The sequence below is a fragment of the Amblyraja radiata genome, chromosome 17 (assembly GCF_010909765.2).
Source record: "Amblyraja radiata isolate CabotCenter1 chromosome 17, sAmbRad1.1.pri, whole genome shotgun sequence".
In the NCBI taxonomy this organism is placed as follows: domain Eukaryota; kingdom Metazoa; phylum Chordata; class Chondrichthyes; order Rajiformes; family Rajidae; genus Amblyraja; species Amblyraja radiata.
The window spans coordinates 36,964,235-36,985,004 of NC_045972.1; the positions used below are offsets into that span (position 1 = coordinate 36,964,235).

Genomic DNA, 20,770 nt, shown 5'->3' on the forward strand with positions numbered 1-20,770 from the left:
GTCGCGCTTGCCACATGCAGGTCGCATGCTCGTGGGACAGGCCCTTTATACAATGATAATCCCTTTCTTTGGTTACAGCGGGCAATCGGCAATAACGGACACTAGTGCTCCTCTCCCCCTTCCCCTGTGCTCCGTTATAAAGAGGGTTCACTGTTCTTCCGTCAGGTATCTCTTCAACCACTAGAAAACAATTCAAGTCTGTTCATGTTGGAGTGGCCTGAATCTGATAACATTTCTGAATAGAATTTACTACATAGGAAGAGTGACTGCACTTTAGAATTTCTTTATTGACTTTCTATATCCTGAAATTGTACAATGCATACAAAATGGAAAATGCACGACAAAACACACAACAAAGCTGATATATTATTCCTGTACTCATTAATTGTGATCTTCTTATTTTGTTTGTTTGTTTGTTGTTCTTTTCCCCTTGAGATTAGATCCATTGAGATTAAATCCATTGTTGGCAGACGGCTGGGTATCAGCCCATTGAGTATTTACTCAGTTTGAACTATCGTACTCGCAAACAGCAGGACTTTGAAAGCCCTGCTAGTTCCCTGTCAGCTCCTGTGGGACTGAGAGGCAACACACAAAACAATGAGCGACCACTCTCCACCAGGTTTTGTCCTCTCCCTGATCTTGGTGGCCCTTTTTATCCCGCCTACAGCCACAAACTTTACATTTCCCTGGTTCATCAATGTTTTGTTTCCACCAGTGGGTCCAGAAGATGCAAGCGCTGTGCAGTATGATGTGCCACCCCTGATCATCGGTAAGCACAGTTTTGGGGGCATTGTGAGACTTATATGTTACTTGCCATCGTGTCTGTTTTGTTTGAAGTGTATAGATGTTGCTTGCATGTGATGAGCAGAACCTATAACGCCCATGCATTGGAAGTTGGGATATATGATGCTTCAGGTCAGGACCCCTTTTCACACTGATCAGTTTCCTTTCTGCTCAAGACTGTTTTGCATTAATATTCTTTTTTTAATCATTTATTGAAAATTGTTTTTGTTTATTATGTTATCAATGAGGACAGTGTTTGCTGGGATAAGCAAGAATAGGATTGTTCCATTTTCAGTACATGGGACAATTAAACACTTGACAACCTTAAAATGGATTCATTTGACCTCAAGGCACCTGCCCCTATTGCGGTCAAATATCCAAGTGACAGTGAAGCCCACTTCGGTCGGGTTTTGTGAGAGTGTAACAAAACTTTTGAAAGAAGTTACACTTCCATGTTATCCTGAATATTCTTTTCGGGATTGAAGCAGGAAAATGGAACACCTCATCAGTTATGTGTTGTGTAAAAGATATTTGGTATCTAAGATATCAGCTTAGTTTGCAACTTGTCATTGAGTCGATTGCCTCTTCTAGAAACTCTATTGAATGGAAATCGTAAACCAATACCTACAATGGGCCGTTGATTTAATTTAGTTTAGTTTAGTTTGGAGATTCAGGATCGATCCCGGGTCTCTGGAACTGTAAGGCAATAACTCTATCACTGCGCCACCGTGCCACCGTTCAACGCGGTCTACAACAGCAGCTCATCAGCTTGCCATCAAGTTGTACGAATAGAACATATGCCACACCAGAGCTTCTGTGGGAGTTGGATGCTTCTTTAATGTCATACATTACTTGGTCTGGAACGTTAACCCAAACCACCTCAGGATGGCAAAAATGCAACAGAGAGGATCCTGAGCCTCCCCACAATGAGATGGCTTCCTTGAGATGGCTTCAGGTAAATCCATCCAAGTTGCCACCAGAAACCTAGAACAATGACTAGAAGCATGGAAGGCACAAGTCTCCAAGTGTCTCTTGTCCAAGTGTAAAGCCAATGTTCTCAGACTCACGTGCACAGTTCCTAACCCAAGAGCAGCAAGCATTCCTTTTACTCTTGATGAATAAAGCATGATGTTTACTTCAGATAGGCTATCCCAATTTCAATGGTCAGATTATTGGATTTAGATGCACCCATTGTAAAGCCACCTCATACTGCTTGATCCGATTGTGAAATGTTTAACTGTGTGGGAAATAACTTTTATCATCGCATTGCACATACATTTTCAGATAGGTAAAGCACCATGTAAATGGAAATGTTGGACAACTGGGCAAGTTTATCCCCCGTTCCTTTGCTGTCACTGGCTCCGTTTTGGCACCATGTTGATTAGCATGAGCTGTCTGTCTTTGATTTAGATGTGCGATGAGCTAAGAATCTGAATACATGACACTTTTGACCGAGCTTCTTGCATTCGGCTGGTGATTGAAGAGTTTCAGGCGTGATGTGGAAGGGCGGCAAAGATCATGGTCACCTTTATTTTCTTTGTACAATATTACGTTTACACCAAGGTTGAATATTGCATTTTCGAAAGTTGGATCAAAGTTCGTACAATGTTGGTTGTGGGGTGGGCGGTGCTGAATGTTAGACTGCTGTTTAGATTAGTTTAGTGACGTAGCATGGAAACAGGCCCTTCGGCCCACCAAATCACACAGACCATCGATCACCCGTTCATACTAGTTCTATGTTATCCCATTTTTGCATTCACTCCCTTCACACTCGAGGCAATTTACAGAGACCAATTAACCTACAAACCCGCACGTCTTTGGGATGTGGGAGGACTCTGGAGCACGCGGAGGAAATCCACGTGGTCACAAGGAGAGCATGTACAATCCTGCTGATTTCCCTACTATTAACAAAAAACTTTGATTAATAGAGCAACTGCTTATATTAAGAGTGGCACAGTGGTGCAGCTGGTAGAGACAGAGACCCTAATTCAATCCTGACGTCAGGTGCTGTCTGTGTGGAGTTTGCAAGCTGCCTGTGACTGCATGGATTTCCTCCGGGTGCTCCTCTTTCCTCCCACATCCCCAAAACGTGAGGGCTTGAAGGATAATTGGCCTCTTTCAAGAGAGAGTTACATTTAGCTCTTAGGGCTAAAAGAATCAAGGGATATGGGGAAAAAGTAGGAAAATGGGGTACAGATTATAGATGAAGGGCCGAATGGCCTACTCCCGCACCTATTTTTCCATGTTTCTATGTTTCTTTAAAATTGCCCCTGGTGTGTAGAGAGTGGATAAGAAGGTTGGAGAACAGAGAACCACTGAGAACGGGTGATCGGTTTGGCGTGGGTTTGGCGTGGGTTTGGCGTGGGTTTGGCGGGCCAAAAGGCACGTTTCCACGCTGTAACTCTAAACTAAACTAAGCGTTCACATTCCATGAAAACATCTCAGCCAGTGTTACTTTTGAATTGTAGACACTGCTGGGAAAAACCTTTGGCCAATGTGGACACAGGAAGCTCCCTCAGAGAGCAGGGTGAGAATGACCAGATGATCTGTTTTTCAGTGATGTTAGTTGAGAGGTAAATGCAGACCAGATCAACCAGTTTAACTGTATCTGTGCTGCAAATTACAACCTCAAAATATTCAAATAGTTCTGTCAAGCAAGATTCCCCTTGATAAGTCTCTGTTCACTCAGCCCAGAGCAGAGGTGAAAGTAAGCCAGTACAGCCGGCTAACTTTTACATTAGCAAAGATATATTTGCAAAACAACTGCAACGTTAGCTCCACACGAGTGGCAAGGGTGGGGGATAAATTTGTGAAATTTGAGCAATGTTTGTAGACTGTATTGAATATTTTGTATCGCCTCCAAAAATGTCGGATGAATTTTTTGCACGGTTCGTGTATTGTATATATTTATTACCTGAATAAAGCCTATTTTGACATTTTTTAAAAAGTAAAAAATGTAAGCTGCATTACTCTATGCCAATATTGTTCACTTTTTTAGTTTAGAGATACAGCGCGGAAACAGACCCTTCCGCCCACCAAGTCCGCGCTTACCAGCGATCCCCGCACACTAACACTGTCCTACACACCCTAGAGACAATTTACAATTTTATTGAATCCAATTAACCTACAAACCTGTACGTCTTTGGAGTGTGGGATGAAACCAGTGCATCTGGAGAAAAACCACGCGGTCACGGGGAGAACGTACAAACTCCGTACAGACGGCATCCCGTGGTCAGAATCACACCCGGGTATCTGCCGCTGTTAGGCAGCAACTCTACTGCTGCACCACTGCGCTGCCCTTTATTTTCTAAATATCCTGTTCCTTAACATCTTCCAGCATTTTCCTGTTTACTGATATTGGTCCCCGTTTTCCTATTTTTTTCTCATGACATAGGAGGAGGCCATTCAACCCATCGGGTCCATGGCAGCTCACAGTTCAATCCCATCGATCCCACTTCCCTTCTTATTTCCTTGTAAACTCCCCCCCCCCCCCCCACCACCACCATCTCTGCTGCCAAGATCTCCGCTTGGCGTAGGTCACAATAGCCAAAGAACTGACCAGCATGTTTGTGGGATATATGGAGAAATTGGAGCACCCATGGTAAGTCTCTCATGCTGTCACTGTGATAACATGGAAACTCTGTACAACAGCAAGTCATTGAAGGTGTGAAGCCTTGGGCCCACACTAATGTCCCCGTTACAAGTGTACAAAAGCATGAGAGGAATAGATCGGGTAGATGCACTGAGTCTCTTGCCCAGAGTAGGGGACGCAAGAACCAAAGAATATACAGTAGGTGTAAGGTGAGGGGGGGAAAGATTTAATAGGACCCTGAGGGGTAACTTTTTCACACAAAGGGCGGTGGGTATCTGGAACTTGCTATGCTGGAGGAGGTACTATTGCGACGTTTAAGAAACATTTCGACAGGTGCTGTACATGGATATGACAGGTTAGAGGGATATGGGCCAAATGCAAGCAGGTGGGACTCGTGTAGATGGGGCATGCGGGCCGGTGTGGGCAAATTGGGCCGAAGGGCCTGTTTCCTCATTGTAAGACTCTATGACCCTATGATTGTATGATGACTAATTTTCTTCCTATGAGTAAATATAAGTTCCTCATTCACTTAGATCTTTAATCACTATTATTTCTGGTAGGTTTACTGTGTCTTCTTCCTTGAAGATGGGCACAAAATATTCCTATAGTGTTTAGTCATAGAGTTGTACAGCATGCAAACAGGCCCTTCGGCCCACTTTGGCCAAGTTGGCATTCTGGGCTAGTCCCATTTACCTGCATTTTGCCCGTAGCCCTCTCTCCCTATCCATGAATATATATCCAAATGTCTCTTAAAGTTCGTAATGGTATCTGCTTCTATAGCTTCCTCTAGCAATTGATTCCAGTTACAGCAATAGAGTTGCTGCTTACAGCGCCAAGAGCCCGGGTTCAATCCTCACTGTCTGTACAGAGTTTGTACGTTCTCCCCGTGACCTGCATGGGTTTTCTCCGGGTGCTCTGGTTTCCTCCCACACTCCAAAGACGTGCAGGATTGTAGGTTAATTGGCTCCAGTAAAATTGTATATTGTCCCTAGTGTGTTTAGGATAGTGCTGGTGTGCAGGGATCGCTGATCGCCGCGGACTCGGTGGGCCGAAGTGCCTGTTTCCACGCTGTATCTCTAAACTAAACATAAACGAAATCACAGCCCAACCTCTTGCTTTTACTTTTGAAGAGACCTGGGGGAAGGGATGTGTGGGTTTGATCTTCTATGGCAGCAACCATCTGATGTCCATTAGAAGTGAGGGGGTGAATGGACAACCCTAGTTCCACTCACTTGGACAGAGGGGTATAGAGTGAACTGAATAATCTGTGGTAAGCCTGTGGTCCTTCTCATTACCAAGTGCCTGGTCACACGGGGAACCGCCTGGAGGCGAAGCTGAACAAACCAGCCGTGGTGCACTGGCTATGCGTGATAAACACCAATAAGTACTTCACACTGTGGCTCAACCTCAACACATTCCTGCCCATTGGAATCGACTGCTGGATAGACAACATGAGGTAGTGTAAACTCTCCTCTGGTGCTCTGGTGTTTCGTTGAGTTTCCTGGAAAGCTGTACAGTTTGGGAATTTTCCAGACATCTGAGACGGAACATCACAGATGTTCCAGTTAAGATTGATATGGGCTTGGACACGCTAGAGGCAGGAAACATGTTTCCCGATGTTGGGGGAGACCAGAGCCAGGGGCCACAGTTTAAGAATAAGGAGTAAGCCATTTAGAACGGAGACGTTCTCTGGAGGCAGGTTCTCTGGATGCTTTCAAGAGAGAGCTAGATAGGGCTCTTAAAAATAGCGGAGTCAGGGGATATGGGGAGAAGGCAGGAACGGGGTACTGATTGGGGATTGAAGGCAGGAACGGGGTACTGATTCGCCATGATTACATTGAATGGTGGTGCTGGCTCGAAGGGCCGAATGGCCTACCCCTGCACCAATTGTCTATTATGATTCAAATCTGTCAGTGAGTTGGCTTCTCTCTGGATAGAGGCTTGGCTAACATGTTGACTAACATGACGAACATGGGCTAACTCATGATGAGCGTTTGATGGCACTGGGCCTGTACCCACTGGAATTTAGAAGGATGAATAGTGAAAGACCTGGATAGAGTGGGTGCGGAGAGGATGTTTCCACTAGTGGGAGAGTCTAGGACCAGAGGCCATAGCCTCAGAATAAAAGGACGTACTTTTAGAAAGGAGATGAGGAGGAATTTCTTTAGCCAGAGGTTGGTGAATCTGTGGGATTCATTGCCATTTAATGTTGACTCCAGTATTACACTAGGGTGACAGCTTAAAGTCTGTGTGAGTCCTGTACAGACAAAGATGGAAGATCACATCTGGTTTGATTTAATGTTAGTGCGTTACTTTTCCCAGACATTTGACACAAATACATCCTTTTTTAGACTTGTCTACAACAGAACAACAGGCAGGAATTCCAATGCACCCGGGGTGACGACCCGCGTTCCTGGTTTTGGGAAGACCTATTCGGTGGAATTTCTGGATACACTGAAGCTAACAGGTTTGGCGAGCGGGCACAGAGAGATTATTCCAAGCTTTTCTCCTGTGGTCAACACACAGCAAACTCCATGGTTCTGCAAACTGGGAATATTGTAGAGTAATGGATCGGCACAAAGGATTTACCTTTCAAGGCAGTAAAGACTGTGAGGGGCAACAGGAGTCTGTGATTTAAAGTTGGGTTGAAATACACGGCTATAGAGTCAAATCATGGTCAGTCTGGATACAGGCCCTTCAGACCATCATGTCTGTGCTAGCCACTGTACCTTGGTACACATGATAATAGAAGGGACCATTGAACCATAGAACCACGTTGACTAGCGACACTAGTCCCATTTTCAAGCACTGTGGTCTTCTATGTCATGGCGTTTCATCTACTCATCTAAGTATGGCTGAAACGATCTGCCTCCTTCGCCCATTCAGGCAATGTGCTCCAGATTCCATCCAATGCCTGGGTGAAAAAATATTTCCCCTGATTCTCCTCTCTCTAACCTTAAACCATGGTGACCTATAACCAATCTCCACTGGCAATAAGCGCCGCGGTGAGTGGAAACGTTTCTCTGTATCTCCCCAATAGAAACATAGAAACATAGAAAATAGGTGCAGGAGTAGGCCATTCATGCACCGCCATTCAATATGATCATGGCTGATCATCCAACTCAGTATCCTGTACCTGCCTTCTCTCCATACCCCCTGATCCCTTTAGCCACAAAGGCCACATCTAACTCCCTCTTAAATATAGCCAATGAACTGGCCTCAACTACCTTCCGTGGCAGAGAATTCCAGAGATTCACCACTCTCTGTGTGAAAAATGTTTTTCTCATCTCGGTCCTAATCTGTGCCCATTATCAGTCTGAATACTCACTCTGCCAGCTCCGCTATAAGGAAAACAAATTCCGTGTCCAATTTACTTCTGGCAACAGATTCCGCGTCCTTCAGTGTTTGCTGTCCTGGAATTTATTAGTCAATGTTGAACAATCAGGCCTCTGTAGTGACTTCACTTCTGCTTTGGCAGGTTATTTTCACACGTTGGTGCAGTTCTTGGTAAACATGGGCTACACTCGTGACGAGACTGTTCGAGCGGCCCCCTATGACTGGAGAATGGCAGCATGTAAGTAGACAAAACACACATCTCGCAACACCAGAAATGGTGACCGAGTGAAAAACAGTGACACTGACTTATGAATGAGGGTTTTGCCAGCTGCTCAAATGGAGGCCACTCAGCCCATTGGCCCTATCCTAACCTCTTGCACCAGTTATCTCATTATCCCAAATTCCTCTCTCTCCCACATACCATCAGGCAAATGATAGCATGTACGTTACATTGGAGTTCCTTGTAGAGGTTGCTACTGAATCTGTCCCCAATGCCATTTCGACCCAAGAATAGCCCACTGCAGTAAACAAAACCATCCTTGTCTCTTCTCTAGTTCTCTTGCCCGCTATATTCAAGATATGACTCTGGTTCCTTATCGTTGTAAGAGTGGAAATATTTTTTCCAGTGAGTATACAGTCCACCTCAGTATTATGGACCTGTTTATAATGAATGTGTAAGAAGGAACTGCAGAAGCTGGTTTAAACCGAAGATAGACACAGAAAGCTGGAGTAACGCAGCGGGTCAGACAGCGTCTCTGGAGAAAAGGAAATGTCACCTATTCCTTTTCTCCAGAGATGCTCTCTGACCCGCTGAGTTACTACAGCTGTTTATAATGGATGTTGGTTGTTGCAGATGGGAGCATCCACACGGTAATCCCCACAGGCCCTCACCACCTCCCCGGCTTATCCCAGGCTAGACCTTCCAATCTTCACCGTCAGCTAGCACCACCTCCCAGGCTGCTCCCAGGCTGGACCTACTGCCGCCACTGCCAGCCAACACCAGCTTCCTCAGCCACTTGCAGGCCATCCCTTACCTGCAGCCCAGCTGCCTGTGGGCCGCGACCAATGTCTCTGCCGATCCCCGCCTCTCCCCCCCAGCCACCAGCAGGTCGGGACCGTCAACTCACCTGCATTACAGGTCCAGTTCCAGATATATCAGTGGATGAGAAAGGATTATGAGGGAGACTGGATGAAGATCGGGGAGAGAATCACACCAAGATCCTCTTCTAGTGCTCTCTTTGATGTGTGGCACGGTGGTGCAGCGGTAGAGTTGCTGCCTCACAGAGCCACAGACCCAGGTTCGATGCTGACTACAGGTGCCGTTTGTACGGAGTTTGTACATTCTCCCGTAAACACGTGGGTTTTCCCCGGGTGCTCCTGTTTCCTCCCACACTCCAAAGACGTGCAGGTTTGTAGGTTAATTGACTTCTGTAAATTGTAAATTGTCACTAGTGTGTAGGATAGTGCTAGTATATGGTGTGATCGCTGGTTGGTGTGGACTTGGTGAGCTGAAGGGCCTGTTTTGATGCTGTATCTCTAACGTCTAAAGTCTTCACCTTCTACCCATCAGCATATGGTCTCCTATGTTCAGTCCTCCACTGAGGGAAAAGGACGTTTCAGAATAGAGTTGGCAGAAATCTTTTTTTTAAGCAGAAAACTATTAGATGAATCGATTGCTATCAATTGACGTTATCAATAGAATGTAAGTATAAAAAGTACGCAAAAGGAAAACTGGTTTACTCTTGTGGTCGAGTTACTGATGAGATTTAGTTAACTGAGGTTTGTGTGCAGCAATGTACCTAGGAACAGGACTAGTGACTCGTCGGATTCAGAGCAACAGGCATACGGTTTACCCCTTACCGGTGCTGCTGCTGCTGCTACAGTACACAAATGTCCAAAGGTTTTTAGCATTTGGCACGTTTCCTTTTTACAGATGAGCAGGAGGAATATTTCGACAAACTGAAGAAGCTGATCGAAGAAATGCGGGTGACCTACGGGAAGCCGGTCTACCTGTTGGGCCACAGTATGGGGAACCTGTACATCTTGCACTTCCTCAAGCAGCAGCCTCAAGAATGGAAGGACGAGTTTGTTCAGGCGTTCATCTCACTGGGAGCCCCATGGGGCGGCACCGTCAAATCCCTCGCTGTGCTCGCTTCAGGTACCAACATTTCCTCAGCATTTACTTTCTTTTTTATTCTTCGGCTGGAATTAATGACAAAATACAACAAAAAAAAACCACAAATTTAGGCCGCCTTCCCAGCCGATGAAATTGTGGAAAATTTATTACGTTTAAGAAAAAGGGAGACCTTCTCCTCTTGTGACTTCAGGATGTGCTGTGTCAAGCTTTGGAAATCATGTAGAAAATTTCCAAAAACACTCAGCAACTCAGGCAGCATCTCTGGAAAGGGTTCCTTGACATAGTTCCTTGAAAGTGGCGTCACAGGTAGATAGGGTGGTCAAAAAGGCTTTCGACTCATTGGCCTTCATCGGTCAGAGTATTGAGTTGGGAGGTCATGGTGTCAGTAATAGAAGACATTGGTGGGGCCACGTTTAGGGTTTTGGGTACCATGTTGTAGGAAAGATGTTGTCAATCTGGAAAGCGTGCAGAGATTTCGAGGATGTTGCCAGGATTCGAGGGCCTGAGTTATAGAGAGAGGTTAAGCAGACTTGGACTCTATACCATAGAGCGCAGCAGAATGAGGGGTGATCCTTTACAGATGTACAAAAGGAATAGCTCGGGTAAACGCACAGAGTCTCTTGCCCAGAGTTGGGGAATTGGGATCCAGAGGAATTGTTTTAAGTTGAGGGAGAAAAGATTTCATAGGAACCTGAGGAATAAGTTTTTTACACCAAGGGTGTGGGTGTATGGAACAAACTGAGGCACTTGAGACAGGTACTATCATGACGTTTAAGAAACATTTAGACGGGTACATGGATAGGATAAGTTTAGAAGGATATTGGCTAAACACAGGCTGGTGTGATTAGTGTAGATGGGACATGTTGGTCGGTGTGGGAAAGTTGGACCTAAAGGTCTGTTTCCACGATGTATGACTCTATGACTAAAGGGTGCCAGTTAGCACTTCAAGTTGATGACCCTTCACTGATGCTGACTGACCTGCTGAGTGTTTCCAGAATTTTCTGTTTTTATTTCAGATTTTCAGCATCTGCAGTTTTTTGGGGGCATGTTGCAGAGATGAAGCCCCCATAAAGGCAGGCATAACATCCAGAGGGGAACCTGTTGTAGTGGTGTTGTGGCATACATTTCCTTGCTGAACAAAATGATGGTAAACAGAGTGACGGAGAGCTATTATATAGCAGTTTGTTAACTGGTTGGCCAAGCGTGAAATAAATGCTGTAAATTAGCTTCACAGCTGAATTATAGCCAGATTTTCATTTCCTTTGTGATTGGAAATGTCATTTATGGGTACGCATCCTACACCATGTTTAACCCTAATCCTTCTCATAAATTAAATTTATCTCTACCCTTTGTACAACCATCTGCCCATCAAAACAACCTCCCCTCCTGTATCAGCCTATTGCCTGCCAGGCTTTGTCCTGCCCCTCCCCCCCCCCCCCCCCCCCCCCCCAAACTTCCAGCTTTCTTCCCCCTCCACTCCCCATAAATCAGTCTGAAGAAAATGCCAATGTCAAAACAAAGAACAGCAGATGTGGTTTACAAATGAAGACACAAAATGCTGGAGTAACTCAGCAGGTTAGGCGGCATCTCTCAAGAACATAGAGACTTGATGATTTGGGTTGGGATCCTTCCTCAGAACCACTGGGCTAAAGGGACAGCGTTGGTGAGTGTGGTTACTGGTTCATCAAACTTTCAATTTGACTTCCTGCTTTGAAATTGAAGTCACCAGTTCTTCCCCTGTTAAACAATGCGATTTTAATTTCTATTCAAACCAGGCCGTGAAAATATGTCAAAGTTTAATTTACTTGTTCATTTTGTTCTTTCAATCCTCGTTGCCCAGGGGACAACTATGGCCTGGCGCTTGACCCCCTGAAGGTGCGGGAGCAGCAACGCACAACGTCAAGCAACCCTTGGCTGCTTCCCTCAAGACGGGCTTGGCCAGAAGATCACATCTTCATCTCCACACCCACGTACAACTACACCTACAATGACTACAGATTGTTCTTCACTGACATCGGGTATGAAGACGGCTGGCACAAGTGGCAAAACGGAAAAGATCTTCTATCTGACCTGCCTCCACCAGGGGTAGAAGTTTACTGCCTGTACGGAGCAGGAGTGCCGACACCGGTGACGTACGTATACGATGAAGGCTTCCCCTCCAGCCAGCCAGTGAAGATTGTTTATCGGGCTGGTGACAATACCGTCAGCATGAACAGCTTGTCACTGTGCAGAGAGTGGAAGGACCAGCAAAAGCAGAAGGTTCATGTTATAGAATTGCCCGGCACTCTCCATTTAGACCTGATTTATGAGGTCCACGCTATAGAAAACATTCAAAATATATTGCTGCAAAATCATTCCCAGAGACAGACCGATTCCAGGAGGTAGATACGTTTTCTCTTCAGATAAGTTGTTCCGATTCACACACTGCAAGCCTTCGGATTCAGACTGCAAGCAATTTCCCTGAGAGTGGACAAAGGCCCTTACATGGAGTAATCATAGTTTTACTTCTATCCTAAGCTGTTTATGCACTGGAATTTTGAAATTATTAAAGGTCGTGTTGATTTAAACTGGGTAGGCCTGAGCTATGCTTTTATTTCCACCTAGACATTAGCTAGAGGTATATTTGCAGAAATTGCTAAATACATTTGTTGTGCCTTCTTCTGACTGCTATCCAGCCACGTCAAAGATAATGATAGCCAGAAGCCCACTCCTTACATGTTGCACACACACACACACACACACACACACACACACACACACACACACACACACACACACACACACACACACACACACACACACACACACACACACACGCCAAAAGAGAAGTAAACTACCCTCAGATATCGAAGGAGGTGCTAACAATTATATTTGGAATACGAGGTTTCACCTGTTGGTGCTGGGAGGGCCATTGACATTTGTGACTTACCACAAGTCTCTGCTGACATCTGTAGATTCCACAATGGCAGCATCAAGGACTCAGAGAAGGGCCATCATCTATCTCAATTAACTCAGTGGGTCAGACAGTATATGTGGAAGGAATGGAAAGAAAACATTTCGGATCGGGACCCTTCTTCAGACTTTTTGAATCTGAGGAAGGTCCTGACCCAAATTGTCACATATCCCTTCCCTCCATGGATGCTGCCTGACCCATTGAGTTACTCCAACACTTTGTGCTTTGTATCTACTTGTGCTGCCACTTTCAGGGAACTACAGACTTGGACCCCAAGATCCTCCTTAAAAACAAAAATGGTTTGGGTGTTGTGATTAATTGTACATTATCCCCAAAGTGTAACACCTCATACTTGGTCAGATTAAATCCCACTACCATTTCTCCGCACCAATTGATCAAATTCCCACTGTATTCTTTGACATCCTTACTCACTGTCCACAACTCCATCAGTTTTGGTGCATCTACAAACTTACGAACCAAACCATCTGCATTTATATCCAAGTTGTTTCTATATATCATGCACAACAGAGGTCCACAAAGGCATCGATCTAGTTAAAGATTGTAAATTATCCCGAGTGTGTAGGATAGTACCAGTGCCCAGGTTGGTTGCTAGTTGCCGCGGACTCGGTGAGCCGAAGAGTTTGTTCCGCGCTGTATCTCTAAACTAAACCAAAACATTTCCCCTTGGTTTACAATAAAGTCTATGAAATCCCAAAGATGAACACATTGTAGAGATTTGGGTTGTTTTATTGCCTCATATCGGAAATATTGCTTCAATATATACATTTTCCCCCAGGACATTCAAGCTGTCGATTGCAACTCCATTTAACAGCATCATTGTTTTTATGATGCCAGTTTCCATTAGTTTCCTCAGCCAATCTTCAAGGAATATTCATATGAGGAGTGATAGTAAAGTATATTGAAAAGCTGCATTATTTTTGAGAAAATATTTTAAAATCAATAATTACTTATAGCTCTGGGGCTTTTTGGATGTGAAAATCTATACAATATTACTAGGCATGTCAATATTCATCATGATGAAGAGAAACCAGGGACTTAAGGTAATGTCAACTGTTTCATCTTTGCCAACCAGGTGCCCGATACCTTCTTCAAAGCCTCACACTCCAGGCCAGGGTGATTTGGAATTGGGTCACACAACTAAATGATGTGGAGGGACCAACCGGGCAGGTCTGCTTCACATCCCGTCACATGCCTTCCTATAGTTTCAAATTATAAAACTCCCTTTAGTTTCAAATTATAAAACAAAAGCCATGCAAAAATTAATGTCTGCACATGAAGACCTTGCATGCACACATTGACAAACCACACACATACATGCATGGTAATTACATTTATTCTTATTTCCAAAAACAAACTTCATAATAAAAAAATGAATACACAAAATATCCGTGCAAAAACTTACATATGGCACTCAAATAATGTCCAGCAAATCTTCTTCTTCTTCTTCTTCTTCTTCTTTGGAGTTTTACGGCAGCCGGCATCCACAATGTTGTATTGCTGCCACCTTCTGGCTTCACTCCACAGTCCTCATGTCTTTATATTATATCCTTTTTATAAGGCCAGAGGCCCTCAAGAAATTAAACAACACCTTTACTCCTTTTCCTTCCCCTCCATACTCTAGAATGTTCTTTTCTGATATATCTGTCATTCCAATTTTCTTCATTTCACTGATCAAAACTCTTATTTCTGTTTCTTATCTTCTACATGCAACTAGAGCATGCTGAACTGTTTCCGGCTGATGGCATTCCTCACACATCCCAGTAGGGTGTTTTCCCAACATTTTTAATGTGCTGTTCAGGTGAGTGTGTCCTATCCTCAATCTTGTTAATACTACCTGTTCTCTCCTGTTCCCCCCTCTTCTTGCTGTAATGCCCACTCTGTTTTGTAGCGAATAGAGGTGTCTCCCCTTTGTCTCCTGTTCCCAGTATTGTTGCCATTCCTGATTTATTTTCTTCCACACAATGTGTTTTCCTTCAGATTTGGATAATTGTAGGTTTACCTCTATGTTCTCTTTTTTAACGGCCTCTTTTGCTAATTTATCCACTTTTTCATTTCCTAGCACACCAATGTGTGCTGGGACCCACAACAAAGTCACGTCACTGCCCTTCCTTGTTACTTGGCTTAATAGTAGTAGAATTTCATACACTAGGTCAGGCCGCCTATGGGATGCACCAGACCCAATACTCTGGATTGCAGACAATGAGTCGCTACATATTAATACTTTGCATGGTTGCACCTGTTCTATCCACCGAACTGCCATCAAAATAGCGTACAGTTCCACTGTATATACTGCCAAATAGTTATTTGTTCTTTTGCAAATCTCAACATTCATCCCTTGCACTACCACAGCTGCCCCTGTTGTTTCAGCTACTGGGCCCTTTGATCCATCTGTGAAAATTAAGAGGTGTTCCCTGTATCTATTATATATATGGTTATGGTATTCTGTTTTTAGGTCCGAATTTTTTCCCCCCTCCTTTTTGCCTCCCATATCTCCAGATCAACTTTTGGGATGTTCAGTAACTATATTGGGACAGATGGCCACAATACTGCAGGGCAGAACTCTTTGTGTTCTACTTCCATGTCCCTTGCCACACCTCCTCCAACCCAGCCGAAGCTTCCAGACTGAGCCACCCCTCTCTCCCAGCACTCCTGTACTACAGTACCTGTTTTGTTGGGTGGTTCTCTCCATGACCCTTAAGGCTTAGCCAGTAATTAGCCATTAGTTGTCTGCGGCGCAGTCTCAACGGCATGTCCCCAGTTTCCACCTGTAGTGCACATACAGGTGACGTCCGCACACCTCCTATACAGATTTTTAGAGCTTCCGCTTGGACTTTGTCCAACTCGGACAACACTGACTTAGATGCTGATCCATAAGCTATACTGCCATACTCTAGTCTGGATCTGATCAGTGATACATAGATATGTTTAAGAGATAATATATCTGCTCCCCACTCTAAACCTGCTAAGCATCTCATTACATTGATGGCTTTTTTGCATTTTCCAATTATTTTTGTAATGTGGACCCTCCATGTTAATCTGGAGTCAAAATGGACTCCCAGGAAACGGAAATCTTTTACTCTTTCCAAATTGTTGCCGTATAGTTTTAACTGGACATCCTCTTTAATTTCCTTCCTTGTGAAAACCATTGTCTTTGTCTTCTCTATAGAGAATTTAAAACCCCATTTCACTCCCCACTCTTCCACCTGGGCTATCCCTTGCTGTATTTTTTCCACGATAAAATCTATATTCTTCCTCTTTCTCCATAGGCTGCCATCATCTGCAAAGAGCGATCGCCCCATCTCTGGTTGAATGTTTGCAAATATATCATTGATCATGATTGAGAATAGGATCGGGCTTATCGCACTTCCCTGGGGAGTTCCATTCTCGACTACACATTTACTAGAGATGTCTGACCCTATTTTAACTTGGATACTTCTACCGTTAAGAAAATCCATTATCCAGTTAAAAATATTTCCTCCTACTCCCATTAAATGCAGCTTTATTAGAAGACCTTCTCTCCACAACATATCATAAGCCTTCTCTACATCAAAAAATACGGTAACTACAGATTCTTTTTTAACTTGTGCTTTCCTTATATCATCTTCCAAGCACAGAACTGGATCATTAGCACCTCTCCCTTTTCTAAAGCCACTCTGATAATTAGCCACTATACCGTTTTCTTCCATTAGATGCATTAATCTTTCATTTACCATTCTTTCCATCAGTTTACACATGTGTGCTGTTAAAGCTATAGGTCTATAATTTACTGGATTACTTGCATCTTTCCCTGGTTTCCTAATAGGCACAATGATTGCTTCCTTCCACCTCTCCAGTATTCGCCCTTCTTCCCACACCTTGTTATATAGTGCAAGTATCTTTTGGAGTCCCTCCTCACTTAGATGCTTTATCATTATGTAACAAATATCATCCTTCCCTGGGGCTGAGTTCTTACACTTGGCCAGAGCTCTCTTTAGCTCCCCCAAATGAAATGGAAAATTGTACTTGTCCTCTGTGATACCTTTCCTTTGTAAGGCCTCAACATTTTCCTCTCTTGTTCTTTCCCTACCTCTTCTTCCTTCATCTGATAAGTTGTGGGAGCTGTCCAGCAAATCAATTGTGTCTTAGTGCTTTAGTTGATATTCCCCATGTAGATGGCTTCCCTCCACTGCACTTAAAAACTGTGCCATGACATTTTATTATGTGAGTAATAAAGGAATCTTGTTTCTAAAGCATATTCATTGGTACAGGAAAAGCTAGAGAACAGGGATTTACCTGTCTTTGTAGCATGGAATCTCTGGAATTCTCTGCCACAGAAGGTAGTTGAGGCCAGTTCATTGGTTATATTTAAGAGGGAGTTAGATGTGGCCCTTGTGGCTAAAGGGATCAGGGGGTATGGAGAGAAGGCAGGTACAGGATACTTAGTTGGATGATCAGCCATGATCATATTGAATGGCGGTGCAGGCTCGAAGGGCCGAATGGCCTACTCCTGCACCTATTTTCTATGTTTCTATGGAATACATACTGTAGGAACCATTTATGTTCAGGCTAGCTACTATTGGCATATTATATTATTTTGTCTAGATATTTCGAGCAGTATTATTTTGGACACTTGGGGGCGGTCATTTGATGAGTAGAGGGGCGTAACAAATGGGCCCTAGGGGACAGGGAGTGATTGAGACCAGGCACAGGTGGTGGAGAGTACACAGTTCTCACCAAAGATCTTATAGCAGATCGGGGAGAACAGAAAGCTACAACTTGTATGAGAATAAAGGAGAACCTGGTACGTTCATCTCTTTGTGTTCAAGAAGGAACTGCAAATGCTGGAAGATCGAAGGTACACAAAAATGCTGGAGAAACTCAGCGGGTGCAGCAGCAGCTATGGAGCGAAGGAAATAGGTAACGTTTCGGGCCGAAACCCTTCTTCAGACTTCAGTCTGAAACGTCACCTACTTCCTTCGCTCCATAGATGCTGCTGCACCCGCTGAGTTTCTCCAGCATTTGTGTGTACCTACGTTCATAGAAACATAGAAACATAGAAATTAGGTGCAGGAGTAGGCCATTCGGCCCTTCGAGCCTGCACCGCCATTCAATATGATCATGGCTGATCATCCAACTCAGTATCCCGTACCTGCCTTCTCTCCATACCCTCTGATCCCCTTAGCCACAAGGGCCACATCTAACTCCCTCTTAAATATAGCCAATGAACTGGCCTCGACTACCCTCTGTGGCAGGGAGTTCCAGAGATTCACCACTCTCTGTGTGAAAAAAGTTCTTCTCATCTCGGTTTTAAAGGATTTCCCCCTTACCCTTAAGCTGTGACCCCTTGTCCTGGACTTCCCCAACATCGGGAGCAATCTTCCTGCATCTAGCCTGTCCAACCCCTTAAGAATTTTGTAAGTTTCTATAAGATCCCCTCTCAATCTCCTAAATTCTAGAGAGTATAAACCAAGTCTATCCAGTCTTTCTTCATAAGACAGTCCTTACATCCCAGGAATCAGTCTGGTGAACCTTCTCTGCACTCCCTCTATGGCAATAATGTCCTTCCTCAGATTTGGAGACCAAAACTGTACACAATACTCCAGGTGTGGTCTCACCAAGACCCTGTACAACTGCAGTAGAACCTCCCTGCTCCTATACTCAAATCCTTTTGCTATGAAAGCTAACATACCATTCGCTTTCTTCACTGCCTGCTGCACCTGCATGCCCACTTTCAATGACTGGTGTACCATGACCCCCAGGTCTCGCTGCATCTCCCCTTTTCCTAGTCGGCCACCATTTAGATAATAGTCTGCTTTCCTGTTTTTGCCACCAAAATGGATAACCTCACATTTATCCACATTATACTGCATCTGCCAAACATTTGCCCACTCACCCAGCCTATCCAAGTCACCTTGCAGTCTCCTAGCATCCTCCTCACAGCTAACACTGCCCCCCAGCTTAGTGTCATCCGCAAACTTGGAGATATTGCCTTCAATTCCCTCATCCAGATCATTGATATATATTGTAAATAGCTGGGGTCCCAGCACTGAGCCTTGCGGTACCCCACTAGTCACTGCCTGCCATTGTGAAAAGGACCCGTTTACTCCTACTCTTTGCTTCCTGTTTGCCAGCCAGTTCTCTATCCACATCAATACTGAACCCCCAATGCCGTGTGCTTTAAGTTTGTAAACTAATCTCTTATGTGGGACCTTGTCGAAAGCCTTCTGGAAGTCCAGATACACATCCACTGGTTCTCCCCTATCCACGCTACTAGTTACATCCTCGAAAAATTCTATAAGATTCGTCAGACATGATTTACCTTTTGTAAATCCATGCTGACTTTGTCCAATGATTTCACCACTTTCCAAATGTGCTGCTATCCCATCTTTAATAACTGACTCTAGCAGTTTCCCCACTACCGATGTTAGACTAACTGGTCTGTAATTCCCCGTTTTCTCTCTCCCTCCCTTCTTAAAAAGTGGGGTTACGTTTGCTACCCGCCAATCCTCAGGAACTACTCCAGAATCTAAAGAGTTTTGAAAGATTATTACTAATGCATCCACTATTTCTGGAGCTACTTCCTTAAGTACTCTGGGATGCAGCCTATCTGGCCCTGGGGATTTATCGGCCTTTAATCCATTTAATTTACCCAACACCACTTCCCGGCTAACCTGGATTTCACTCAATTCCTCCAACTCCTTTGACCCGCGGTCCCCTGCTATTTCCGGCAGATTATTTATGTCTTCCTTAGTGAAGACGGAACCAAAGTAGTTATTCAATTGGTCCGCCATATCCTTGTTCCCCATGATCAACTCACCCGTTTCTGACTGCAAGGGACCTACATTTGTTTTAACTAATCTCTTTCTTTTCACATATCTATAAAAACTTTTGCAGTCAGTTTTTATGTTCCCTGCCAGTTTTCTTTCATAATCTATTTTTCCTTTCCTAATTAAGCCCTTTGTCCTCCTCTGCTGGTCTCTGAATTTCTCCCAGTCCTCCGGTATGCTGCTTTTTCTGGCTAATTTGTACGCATCATCCTTCGCTTTGATACTATCCCTGATTTCCCTTGTTATCCACGGATGCACTACCTTCCCTGATTTATTCTTTTGCCAAACTGGGATGAACAATTTTTGTAGTTCATCCATGCAGTCTTTAAATGTCTTCCATTGCATATCCACCGTCAACCCTTTTAGAATTAATTGCCAGTCAATCTTGGCCAATTCACGTCTCATACCCTCAAAGTTACCTTTCTTTAAGTTCAGAACCATTGTTTCTGAATTAACAATGTCACTCTCCATCCTAATGAAGAACTCAACCATATTATGGTCACTCTTGCCCAAGGGGGCACGTACAACAAGACTGCTAACTAACCCTTCCTCATTACTCAATACCCAGTCTAAAATAGCCTGCTCTCTCGTTGGTTCCTCTACATGTTGATTTAGATAACTATCCCGCATACATTCCAAAAAATCCTCTTCCTCAGCACCCCTGCCAATTTGATTCACCCAATCTATATGTAGATTGAAGTCACCCATTATAACGGTTTTGCCTTTGTCGCACGCATTTCTAATTTCCTGTTTGATACCATCTCCAACTTCACTACTACTGTTAGGTGGCCTGTACACAACACCCACCAGCGTTTTCTGCCCCTTAGTGTTTCGCAGCTCTACCCATACCGATTCCACATCCTGCAAACTAAAGTCCTTCCTTTCCATTGCGTTAATCTCCTCTCTAATCAGCAACGCTACCCCACCTCCTTTTCCTTTCTCTCTATCCTTCCTGAATATTGAATATCCCTGGATGTTCAGCTCCCAGCCTTGGTCACCCTGGAGCCATGTCTCCGTGATCCCAACTATATCATAGTCATTAATAGCTATCTGCACATTCAACTCATCCACCTTATTACAAATGCTCCTTGCATTGAGACACAAAGCCTTCAGGCTTGTTTTTACAACACTCTTACCCCTTA

At 44.2% G+C, this 20,770-nt stretch overlaps 1 protein-coding gene across 1 annotated transcript; it reads left to right on the forward strand.

Annotated features, from left to right (window-relative positions):
- The first annotated feature begins 447 nt into the window (after positions 1–447).
- Positions 448–12,418, forward strand: lcat (lecithin-cholesterol acyltransferase). Its single transcript, XM_033036174.1, has 6 exons — positions 448–769; positions 5,675–5,831; positions 6,727–6,842; positions 7,854–7,949; positions 9,645–9,869; positions 11,689–12,418. Exons 1-6 carry the CDS (start codon positions 598–600, stop codon positions 12,231–12,233), a joined length of 1,311 nt encoding a protein of 436 aa, XP_032892065.1. The 5' UTR covers positions 448–597; the 3' UTR covers positions 12,234–12,418.
- Positions 12,419–20,770: the final 8,352 nt, after the last annotated feature.